Below are 12933 nucleotides of genomic sequence, written 5' to 3' on the forward strand. Positions count from 1 at the left end.
TAACATTAAATAACATTGTTAAAATAAATGATAATGTTGTTAAGTGTAACATATTGACAATAATATTTATAACTTGAAAGCCCATTTTGTTGTTCAATTGAGATGCTATACTTAGAGAAACCTGTCTTTGACTCACACTTAAACAGTCCTTAGGATCACATGAGTTCACACCTGTCCAACGTCCACTAATTTCATCGGCAAACGCCTAATCTGTTTTCCATTTATGCAAATATTTTCCCACATGTCTGAAATAACTTTACTTTACTTCTTATTATCTCGCATAGTGCGGCTTCATTCAGACCGAATTCACTTGGAAATAATAAATTGAATATTTAAAATAAAAATTAATTCTAACAAAATTAATAAACAATATATTATTTTATACACAAATGATAGTTGTTTCTCTTCTGGGGTAAATTACCCAAAATGGGGTTAAAGTTAATTGTTGGGGGTAATGATCACCTCTGTCCATCTTTTATGTATACATGAAAAATACTAAAATTCGCAATGGTCTCATCATAATGTGGTAATTCCGGCTTAAATTAATATATTTTGGGGTAATAGGTAAAAAACTGCATTTTATTTTTATACGTATTTTCTTTGGGATATTGGCGGAACTAATTACCCGCGCTATGCGAGGTTATTTAATATAATATACACTTATTAATATGTACGCCCAGATTAGACCTAATATCATTGCATATTATATATGGAAAAATAATCGATTGATATTGAAAATATTAGTGCAAGGTTTCATACTAAAAAAAATGAATGTAAATCAGTTAAAATTAAATAATGTTAAGAAAAAAACCCAGGACTGTCAATAAAATCAATACAAAAATTAGTTTTATTAATTTGTTAATAATATGTATTGTTTAATTGAAGCAAATTAAAATGCTTTTATTTTTTTAGTTGTGTATTTTCGTATTTAATACTTAAAGACAAAATTAAGTGACTTCAAAGGTTTTTTTCGGTTAATTAAGAATTTTAAATCAAGAATCGAAATTTATAATTCAATTATATTCAAGCGAATTGACAAATATTTTAAAAATTTTAAATAAATGTAAATAGGTCTTTCCAATACTTTTGAAAAATATTTATGTAATCATGATGGTTTTAGTGTAAATTTAGTGTTTTTTTTTCAACTTTATTTTTTTTTTATGGAAGTGTACAAATATTTCATATTCTTGATTGCAATTTAGAAATATTCGAGAATTAATCTTAGTACAATATATTTAATCTATTAGATTTTATTAGCATATAAAATTTAAATCTTAATAATCTTGTCAAATTGATTAAAACACAATTTAATTATTAATAGTAATTAATTCTGTTTATTAAAGTCATAAACAAATTTTATCTAAAATTTATAATGATCAACTTAAATAATACTAATATTTTTTTGAATTATATGACAATTGATTGATTAGAGAAATATAGTTTGATTATATTAAAGCCATAAACTTTAAGACAATAAACAAAATTATTTTACTAACAACTGTAAAGCAAATTATATAAAATATTTTATTGCCCATGGCAATGTCATTGTTAGTGTAAATATATTAATTCTATATTACACAAATTTATACAAATTACAAAATACACAAGGACTCAAGTTCGTTAGCCGAGTGGCCTTTTATGATTTATTTATTGATTGATTGATATCTATAACAATACTATTTGTAATATTGCGTGGTTTCATTCATTGCATTTTTAAGTTGTTATCCAATAGATTAAATCAAAACACGTTTGAATCTACAAATTTTAATAAAAATACTACAGATAATCAGTTCAATAATCTCATCTGAAATGATTTGATGTAATACTATAATTTATACAAATTTTCTTAGATAATTTTGATATTTTTGTTTCACAATATATTTTGATTATTTTGAGTTTGTTGTTTACACGATAATTTACTTTTAATGATATTTTGGAAATACACATAGAAGTTATACAAAAAATAAATTTAATTATTGAAATGTTAATTCAATATTTAGTTTTATATAACTTAATTAAATATTATAATTAGAAAATTATAGAACTAAACTATATTTGACAAGTTACTTTACAAGTAATAAGGAATATCTATTTTTACAGTTACAATAAATATTATAAATGCAATTTATTTAAATATAAGTGATTTTATAAATATAAGTTTTTTAATTAGTATTTTTCTATTTAGTTACTTTATTAGTTTCCTCTTTTCAGCAGTGATCGTCGAATTCTTAAATTTTAAGGGGTAATAAGGACTTTTAGCAATTAAAATTCTATATATTTATGACAAAATTAGAATTAGACAAGATAGCCTTGATAACTTTAAATCTAAAGTATTTTTTTTTGTAAAAGTTAGAAACAGTTATATTATATGCCACTTGTTTACTCGAATTGGTTTCATTAAGTATATGAAAACAATCGTCGAAACAATTACATTACATTAGATCATTATCGACATTAATAATAGTGTTTTCAAGACCCAATAGACTCGTGCTAATAATATGTGTATTTACTAATTGGTTACATAATTAGTATTATTAATTAAACTCAATTCATTTATGAATTGTATTTAATGAAAACTAGATATTGCAATATACAAATTACATTAAGTAATTATTACTGTTAATAATAATTGCTTTAATATCTGTTGATCTGATATTACTAATAAATGTTTGTTATAAGAGTTTACGTAATAAATATTATTAAATAAATACAATTATTTAATATTGTTAATTACATTCAGTAATTAATATTTATATAATAATTTTCCTGATCTTTTAATCTTCTATTGATTTTATAGTTTATATAGATAGATGTTATAGTTTATATAACAAGTTTAATTAAGGAATATATTTTTTTCTCAATTGTAAAGTTAACTTTTACTTTTATGCTAATAGTAAATAATTGCAAACAATAGAATTCAATAAATACTTTATTTTTCTTGTTATCAATAAAAATTTAACGTTCGAATTCATTTCACTGTTTATCTCTGATGAACGATGGCCCTATTGCCGGAAGCACCGAGAGGGCTCACAAAGGTCCTGGCTTGACCAGGATTCGAAGCGTCGCCGGTTCGATCGTAGGCTATTAGTCGCCCTAAATTATTTATATAAATATTTAATAATTAAATAAATTAGATTATTATTAATATTTATTTAATCTATTTTCAAATCTCATGCTAATACTTAAAGATTATTGTAACAGTTTATGTAAGAAAAACTAGTCACAGTTGTATACTATTTTTTTTTCTAGTTGTCAATGAAAATTGAATATTCGAATGCTTCGAGAATACATGATTAGGTACACACTTTTAAATATTCAGTAGATGTATTACTTCAATGAATAGTGTCGTTCTTTCTAATTGAAAACAAATTGGATTGCATACAAATGACAATACGATTAATCATAATAATAATAAACAGTAATCATTTGTATCAGTCTCGTGTGTAAACAAATATAATTAATATCGTGCTATAAATAGTATTGTTCACGTGAATTTGTTGATATTTTCCATCATTGTTATTGCACGTGAAATGATGTAAAACTTATATTATCAGAATTTAATTTAATTACAATGCTTTCAAAATATAAAAATAATTTAAGAAATATGTAAACTAATTTGTGAGGGGAAAATTTGATGGAATTACAAAATGTTTAAATCAATTTGGTAAACATTTTTTGTTATGATTGTTAGTTAAATTTATAAATTAATTTTATAAAGAATACCCTAAAATTATATACTAAAGTGTGTAGCGTGTAAAATTTTGTATATTTTAGTGACAAAAGGGTTGTGGAAATTTTACTGAATTAATACAAATGTTTAAATAATTTTGGTAAACATTATATCTTTAAATTAAATTTATAAATGTATTTAAAATTTACTGCCCTCAAAATGTAAACTAATTTGGAAAGGGTGTAAAATGTTAAGTACACTAAAGGGTTGTTATGAAATTATAAAGAAGTTCAAATAGATTAGATAAACACTGCTTTTTCTATGTTTATAAATTAAATTTATAAATATAGTGGAACTCCAATATTCGTCATTAATCTGTTGAGAGGAGGACGATTATCAAACAAAACAATTTCAACAAAAAAAGGACGAAAATAAAAAAAGACGAACATTGTCGTAGACGAATATTGGACTTCCACTGTGTATTTCAAATACAAAATATAAACTCATTTATGGCAATTGTTTTTGTTTTAGAACCCTAAAGGTTTGTGGAAAGATTATGAAAATAAAAATACGTTCAAATAGATTTGCTATGTTTGAAATAAAATACTCTAATTGGTGAGGGGTGTGAAATATTAAGTACACTAAAGTGTTGTTGAACGTCTATAGAATTAAAAACACCTTCAAATCGATTAAGTAAACATATTTTTTATGTTTATAAATAAAATTTATAAATGTAATTCAAATAAACTACTCTCAAAATGTAAACTAATTTGTGAGCAATATTAAATACACTAAAGGGTTGTTGAAAATGTACAGAATTAAAAACACGTGCAAATCGATTGAGTAAACATATTTTTTTTGCTATGTTTATAAACATACCCGCCGAGTTGCATTCATTATGTAACGTCCTTTCTCACCCCGCAATCGCCCTCTGCATAATTCAGATGAAACCCGACGTCCATTCAATTAATGTAATTAATAAAGGCGATGATCATTACCGCAACATCGATCGATCATTTGACCGGCGATTGGGATGATGAAGGCTTTCTTTCTCCACTTGGTTTTCCAACGTCGACACGATCGGGCCTCTACACTCATTCCTTTCCTCCAATTACCAAAATCCCAATTCCGAGAAGGGGTGGAATCTTACCTCGAGGATTGATGAACTTGGCAGATAATGCACACGAGCGCAATAGCCAATCGGAATGTCCTTTGAAGGTTGCCTCCTCGCTCCTTCCTCCTCGGTTATGATATACTCAAATCAATCTATTATATTATTATTGTTTGTGCCCGATTCTGGTTGTGTCGTGTGAGTGGTCGCATGTGTATCATCATCAGCAACAACAACATTATTTTTATATAATAATAATTTAACACAACTTCGAGCGAAACGCATCCAACATGGGTTTGTGTGCAACCAGAATTATACACAATTTTCCAGTTAATTTTACTAACCGACGTCTTCTGGTCAATTTGCAGGTTTGGACTTTATTGAAGGACAAGGAGAGGACTTCGAAAGGGCTCTGGAAAGCACAGGTAAAAAATATTATATTTTTAACATTATTTGTTGTTTATATATTTTTTTTTTAAATTACGAAATTTTGTCAATTTGAATAATCACCTTTTTTTATCCATTCACGATCGGCATGCAAATGGAATATTAAGAGTTGTTTATATTCTCCTACGCTTCGGCTTCGACTTTCACTGGTTGCGTAACTGAAACTATTCCATCCGAATTCGTATATCAATCAACTTAAGATTGCTAATTGATATTTTTTATTTACTTTTTTTCATATACACACTAATGTTTAAACTTAATTGATTGACTTTAATTATTCAATTTTATGTGCTTTTTAAATTAATCAGTCAATGGTTATTTTATTATGAGTTTTCTTCATCCATTTAGTTAAATTGGAAAGAAAAGAGATTATTGGGTCGCTTGGGAATTTGATATTTTGATAAAGTAATGATGTCAAGAATGGAATGGATATGATCGATACTTTTTGCCAACTCTAAATAGATTGAATATTGTTTTAGTGAACGAGGGATGATTTGCTACTTCATTATGTTTACACATATTATCATATTACAATTCAAATAATATTGAGAAAAGTATAAGAAGAAGAATAATAATATTTATTGATATAATCATACAAAAATTAATGAAAAAAAGTATTTACATAATCATAATAAATGAAAATAATAATTAACTTTTATTATGGGTTTGATCATAGCTTCAATTCTATTTAGATAATTATAATTTACCATATATTTTGGACCTTCGGAATTGATTTTTCTATGTAGAAAGGTGCCTATTATGGTCCGAAAAATATTAGAATTATATTATTGTACAATTGTAACGAATTTTTTAGTTTTTTTTTTGAAATTATATAAAATATTAGAAAATATGTTGTTTTTGTTATTACTAATATTGAGAATTTGTATAATGTAAAATATCAGAAAAGATAAATAGGAAAATAGAAAAATAAAAATTATTGCAACAAATGTAATAAAAAATTAATAAACAACAAAAAATAAATATACATTTACCATTATGACGGATTATTTGTAGAAAAAATAACTTTAATTGAAATCAAAAGTATTGCTTACAGTAAATATGTATAAAATAAATTTCATATTAATAATAATACATTTTGGAAACACTTATTTAATAATAATAATAATAGGTGATTTTTGTTTGTTTATTATAATTACAATAGTTTGGTAAATAATTTAAATTAATAATGACTTTTCATTGTTAGTAATTATACAATAATTAGTAAGTTATGATTTAAACTCATTCGCCAATACAAATAAATGCGAGTAAACAGTTAAAAATTGTAACTGAAATAAACAATTAGTAATAAGTAAATAATTTCAACATGCATATTCCTATTGTATTTATAATTTATGAGTCTTTGAAAAATAAGTTTCTGTTACTGATGGAAGACAACTATAGAATTTATTTCATGGTTTCTATCGTTTTTTTTTCATCAAATAATGTCTAATGATCTAAATCTAGTAATCTAAAAAGGAGAATTGTCTTAAATAATACAAATATTAATTGTAGTATCTTTATTTACTATATTTAATATAAATCCTCAGTAAATTTCTATGTTGATTTAGAAATTATTGATAAGAGATAAATTGTAAATTCAGACATATTCTATTGTTGTTTCTCATATTTGCTTAAATACCAAAGTCAGAAGTAATGGAAATAACATCTAGTAAAATGTAGATGATTTGCCCTCAAATACAAGTAGTTAAATAAATAATAAAATAAGTTGTTACTTTTTTATCTACAATACTAAAATATAATCATTTATGCCTACATTACCCCATTATGATAGAGGTCGTGGTAGATTAGCGAATGGATACATAAATGATGAACAATATTTTTCACAGATATTTATAATTTTAATTGCTTAACTTCATGAAATTACCACATCATTTCATGAACCCTGATATAAATCAAATCCGGATCAGGACCGGATAATAAGAAGTAGAGGGTGAGATCTTGCCCGCGGGCCAGGGGTAACTCATATATATCCTGTGGTATAGTATTTGTTGGTAGTCATGTTATACATTAATGTCTGCTCATTAACAACCCAAGTTTTCTTCCTAAATGTTTAATTTCCAAAACTCTGGTTAAAGTTCAATCGACCTATCATAAGTCTATTTGCTCTTCAGAAGATATTTTCATTTACTTTTCAAAATACAAGTTTTAACATAATGGTATACAAATACTTCGCCCAGTAACTAACATTATAATAAAGTTTATATTAGTTTTGTACATAATTAATTTATAATTTAGTAAAGAGACCGCGATCGATAGTCCTGTACATCGTATAGGTTTTATGTCATTTTTTTCAACTAGTTACAAATGTCTGTGATCTTCTCGGGAACAATCTTTGGTCAATAGACTTTTTCTCATAATATATTTGTAATTAACAATAATATTTATGAATAAGTCATAAATCAAGAAATATAATAAATTGCGTGGTTACGTTTTAAATAATCTGTCGATGTGTTTAATACATATAGCAATTACCATAATCGCTTTTTAATTAAGTAAGTAATATTTCGAAATGAACGTCACCTTTACGAGCTTAATATAACAAGCCGGTAATGAGCGAGTTCTACGATATTTTTATAATAAATCGCTCGAGGACGTGTGCAATTAAGTAACGATAATTACATGATTCAATGATATCTCACTGTGGAAATGGATTAATCCATTACACTGCACACAACCATCGATAATAATGAATGGTACGCTATTAATATTTTTTGTTGTATTGACCTAGTAAGTTTTTTTTTAATAAACCTCTAGCATTTCCTCAGTTCATATGCGAAAAAAAAATAATAAAGCGCACTTGTTGATAATTTTATACACGAAAATCTGTATTATTTTAAAACGAAAAAATAAAAGTGAATAAATCACCGACAAAATTAATTCAACGTTAATTTTATGGGATTATTCAATAGGTCATTAACTCGCTCAAACTGATTTCGTATGCTTAGCGCGTAGTAGCCACTTGAGGTATAGCATTTGTAGTTACTAAATTAACAACAATGCAACTTGATTGCACTTGACCCAATTGGTGTGATGCTGATGCGTGCCAAAATTCCGAATGACCCAGCAACCTTCTAAGAGCAAGTGAAACAGACAAATAAACACAACACAAGATATGCCAAGATGAAGGTTGATGGATTAATAATATAACGATCGTGTACGTAATACTTAACGTCTTGCTTTATTTACTTTAGGTTTCGGTAGATTTCACTTCGCAATCTTGACCGTTTGCGGATTGATCTACACGAATACAGCTCTGGCCATCACGATACTCTCCTTCGTGCTACCATCTGCGACATGCGACTTCCAGATGTCCTCGGCGGACAAAGGATGGCTCACGGCGACCCCTATGCTTGGTAAGCTAACAAATAGTCAATGTCAATGCATTGGGAATTGATAATTAGATGTAGTTTCTATTGAGGCTGCCTTCGAGGTTGTCACCTTACTCTTGCCCTTAACTCAAGGCTCAATCAATTCAATCTATTCTTATTCTCAACAGGAATAGTAAAAGGTTTTAATTTTTGAGATATACCTATTATGCTTTGTTGCTTTACCCTTCAATGCTCACATAATAAAAATTATTTTTCCTCAACAAGAATGCTAATAGGTTTTTACTATTTAGTTTTTTTTATATATATAAACCTAATACCTTGAAGGCTATTAACTTACCTTTCCTTTTAACCTAAGGTTTACAGAATTCTTTTATTCATCATCAATAGTAATAGGTACCTACTTTTGGGCAGATACCAAAATTCTATAAATACACCTTTTGACATTTTCTCAAGGCTCTTATAATTGAATTTCTTTATTTTTCAATTTATTTTGTAATAGATTCCTAAATTTGGTACTGCCTTCCAAATATCAAAATCTTTGCTTTTTAATTTCATTTGGAATTGTAATACGTTTTTAGTTTTGGGATTGACTTGCAGATATCAAACAACTTTGTGTTTTCCTAGATCTATAAAATTAAATTACTTCTTTTCCTCGATACGATTGGTAATAGATTCCTATATCAAATTCCTACAAAACTGCTTATCTTCAAAGCTATCAAATACCTTTTATCCGAAGATTTACATAATTCAATATATTTTTTTTTGCAATAGGAATGGTAATAGGTTCCTACTTTTGGGGATGTCTTGCCGACACCAAAGGACGAAAAGTAGTACTCATTGCAGCTCTTCTCATGGACGGCGTTTGCGGTCTTCTATCCAGCATCTCACAATCCTATCTACTATTCATGTTCCTAAGATTCTGCAATGGATTTGCGTAAGTTTAGCTACAACATAACACCTACAATAAACATCAATAACCTTCCTATAAATAGCATCACAGGAGCCATGTTAATCTGTTTCCCATACCTCGGTGAATTCCAACCTGCAAAGTACCGTGAAATCATCTTGTGCTGGATGGAACTCTTTTGGACCGTCGGAGTAATAGTTCTACCTGGTAACTAATAACTTAATTCTATTCCAAAATTGATTACTAACAAAAATTTAAATTGTAGGTATCGCCTGGATCATAATCCCAATGGATTTCCAGTACGTGACCGATGGATTTAAATTCGCCAGTTGGAACCTCTTCGTGGCAGCTTGTTCTCTTCCAAGCATCTTCATCGGATTTTGGCTTTTCTTTTTCCCAGAAAGTCCCAAATTCCTTTTGGAATGCGGAGAACCCGATGAAGCTTTGGAGGTTTTGCGTAACATGTACGCCACCAACACCGGTGATTCCGCAATTAACTACCCAGTAATTACACATATATTAAAAAAAAACTATAATATATTAATTATAATTAATCAATATAAATTTTATTTTTATCCTAGGTATTAAGTTTAAGAGAGAAAGTGAGAACGATGAGTGTAATTTCGCAAATGTCTACAAGGAGCGTTAGGAATTTAAGGTTGAGGAAACCTAAGGAATTGAAGCTTTTGATGCAAGAAATCTGGGAACAAACTAAAGCCCTTTGCAAACCTCCCCATTTAAGATACACCATCATCACTTGCTTAATACAATTTGGTTTAACCACTAGGTATTATTAATATAAATTATTATTAAATAACTTATATAATTAATTATTTATTAGTTATTACACATTGATGATTTGGTTCCCGGAATTGTTCTACCGCTTCGAGGAATTCGAGTCTCTTCATCCAGGTGAAAGCGCTTCCGTTTGTGAGGTGTCTTCAGTTGTTGTATCTAATAGCACCAATCCAAATGCTGAATTCTGTGGAGAACCCATCGGCGATTCCGTTTTCCTTCACACTTTGATCATAGGCTTAGCCTGTATTCCTACCAGTTTTTGGTTACCACTTTGCGTGCATCGACTTGGAGCTAAATTTTTCTTAGGTTTGATACAAAATCTTCAATATAAATAGTATTTACTTAACAAATATGTAATAGTTTTCAGTTTGTTAGTGGCTGGTGGCGTAACTATTGGATTATACTTTGTCAATTCGACATTATCAAATTTGATCTTATCCTGTGTATTTGAAGCCCTAACCAGTATGGGTATAAGTACTGTTTATTGCGTTATGGTGGATTTATTTCCAACTAATCTTAGGTAAGTTTTTAACATAATAATTATGAGTAAATTAAAGAATCTGTTGGTATAATTCCACATTTTGAGTTATTGATTAATTTTTTAAAAATAAATTTGTTCTGCAATAGATGTTCTGAATACGTTTAAAAATATTCAAATTATTATGCAATACATAGTTGTTAAAGATTGTTATTAAGACTACTTATCTAATTAGTATTTCAAGTGAAGTTCTGAGTATATTTAACTATATAAATTGGTTTGTGTTGTAGGGTTATGGCCGCAGCGCTGTCGTTAACATTCGGAAGAGGTGGAGCGTTGTTAGGAAACCTGGTGTTTGGCTTTCTCATTGATCTGAACTGTGTCGTACCAATAGCACTGTTCGCAGTAATGCTCATAGGTGAGTGTTAATTGGCACTAAAATGGGTCTGTTTTTACAAGCACTCAAGGTTCTCTTTAGCGCCATTACGGCGTTTAAATTTACACCGCAAACAAATACAGCCATGATGAAGATGCCAGATTCGAAACTCTTCCATATTTGACTTGTATTTTCTATTGCAGCGAGCGGATTTTTGTGTCTGATGTTACCGAACACAGGAAAAGGTGCACTGGACTGATGATGACTTCTCTCTACAAAGGACAAAGTGTATACCCCGAAAAGTCATGTGATAAAAGACATTTTTATTTAAATATATATTTGGAAACTTTTCACGGTGCGCACAGAAAAAACACATATTAATCAGATATTTATATTCTCCAAACTAACATTATTTATTTATTTTTACGTATAGTAATGTAATTATATATGTATATTTATTTATTTATTTATTGACGAAACAAATATATTCGTATTTTTTGTTTAAATATCCGAATGGGACGCAAGCATACAACGTAGTATTACATAATTAAGTGCGGAAATTCGTAGAATGTTAATCGAAATGGATTGATTCTTCTCTTAATTTACCTCAAAACTACATTTTTTACTTATATATAATTAATGAAAGAAGAAAAAACATATCTTTAGAGATTAATTAGTATAACTGATGTAAAGATATACATAGTATATTGATTATTTTGGATACAAAATAAATATTTCATCTCATGATTTTAATTTATGTTAATACCCAAATATCCTTAATTTATTCTAACATAAATGTTTTAACGTACATTATTGATATAACTATAACTCAGATACGTAAAATATGTTAAAAACAAGTCTATAAGAATTCCCAAATGGTGCAAACTATTCTAATAATAGTACTAATCTCGCTAATTCTATAGATCATGTTTAAAAATAGCAATACGAAATTTCTAATAATAATCATAATAATAAATAACTAAACAAATTCGTAAGTCATACAAAAATATGTTGTAATATAATAATTATACTACATATTAATATAATTTAAAATTATTGTGCATTATATAAATCTACTACTTAACACTAAAGTATATTATTTATAAAGATGAAAATAAGTAAACTATTTGCGGAGTTCAAAAGGAACCACGGTACAGAGCTGTGGTACTGGGAAACTTTTATACATTAAAACTATTTGATTTCATATATCTCACTGCAACATTTAATATCAGCTAAAGTATACCTAATACTATACTAGGGGTGGCCAGACTTTTTGCAGCAAGAGCCGCACCTAAGCTTTTTGGCATAATAATTTTAAAAAATCTTAATCATAATATAAAATATACATATAATATGTGTGTTTTGTTGTGGCTACACTAGCCACAACAAGACTCTTAAAGAGCCGCAGTCGGCTCGCGAGCCACAGTGTGGAAACCCAAGTACTATAATGTTCGGAGCTTAAAAACAAGTTATATTTTGTAGTTTTTATAATCCATTTAACATAGCGAGTGATACCCTTTTTGACTTCTCCGACCACTAAATTCAAAATTATGAATACCGTCCACTACAATTTTTTTTTAAATAAGTTTATAAATATATTCTTATTACTTTATGAACCTAGGAAAATCTCTTACGGACCACCACCAGCTTTTAAAAAATATAATGAACTGGTGCTTTTTCGCACCTTCTTTTATTTTAAAAGATTTGTAGAAGTATAATCGCATCGCTCGGAACTAAATCTCAAACTCTGATCTAAATCTTTTATCTAATTCATTTAATCAAAATATGTTTGTCTT

The 12933-nt window shown here is 27.9% G+C and overlaps 1 protein-coding gene across 1 annotated transcript; it reads left to right on the top strand.

Annotated features, from left to right (window-relative positions):
- Nucleotides 1-4751: 4751 nt before the first annotated feature.
- LOC108560939 (synaptic vesicle glycoprotein 2B-like) lies at nucleotides 4752-11531 on the top strand. The gene is made up of 11 exons (XM_017918667.1): nucleotides 4752-5075; nucleotides 5150-5206; nucleotides 8441-8602; nucleotides 9350-9512; nucleotides 9571-9692; nucleotides 9751-9989; nucleotides 10067-10272; nucleotides 10327-10589; nucleotides 10644-10803; nucleotides 11052-11179; nucleotides 11341-11531. Exons 1-11 carry the CDS (start codon nucleotides 5072-5074, stop codon nucleotides 11394-11396), a joined length of 1560 nt encoding a protein of 519 aa, XP_017774156.1. The 5' UTR covers nucleotides 4752-5071; the 3' UTR covers nucleotides 11397-11531.
- The last annotated feature ends 1402 nt before the right edge of the window (nucleotides 11532-12933 follow it).

Source organism: Nicrophorus vespilloides, unplaced genomic scaffold (genome assembly GCF_001412225.1).
Source record: "Nicrophorus vespilloides isolate i.1.1-1 unplaced genomic scaffold, Nicve_v1.0, whole genome shotgun sequence".
Lineage (NCBI taxonomy): Eukaryota > Metazoa > Arthropoda > Insecta > Coleoptera > Silphidae > Nicrophorus > Nicrophorus vespilloides.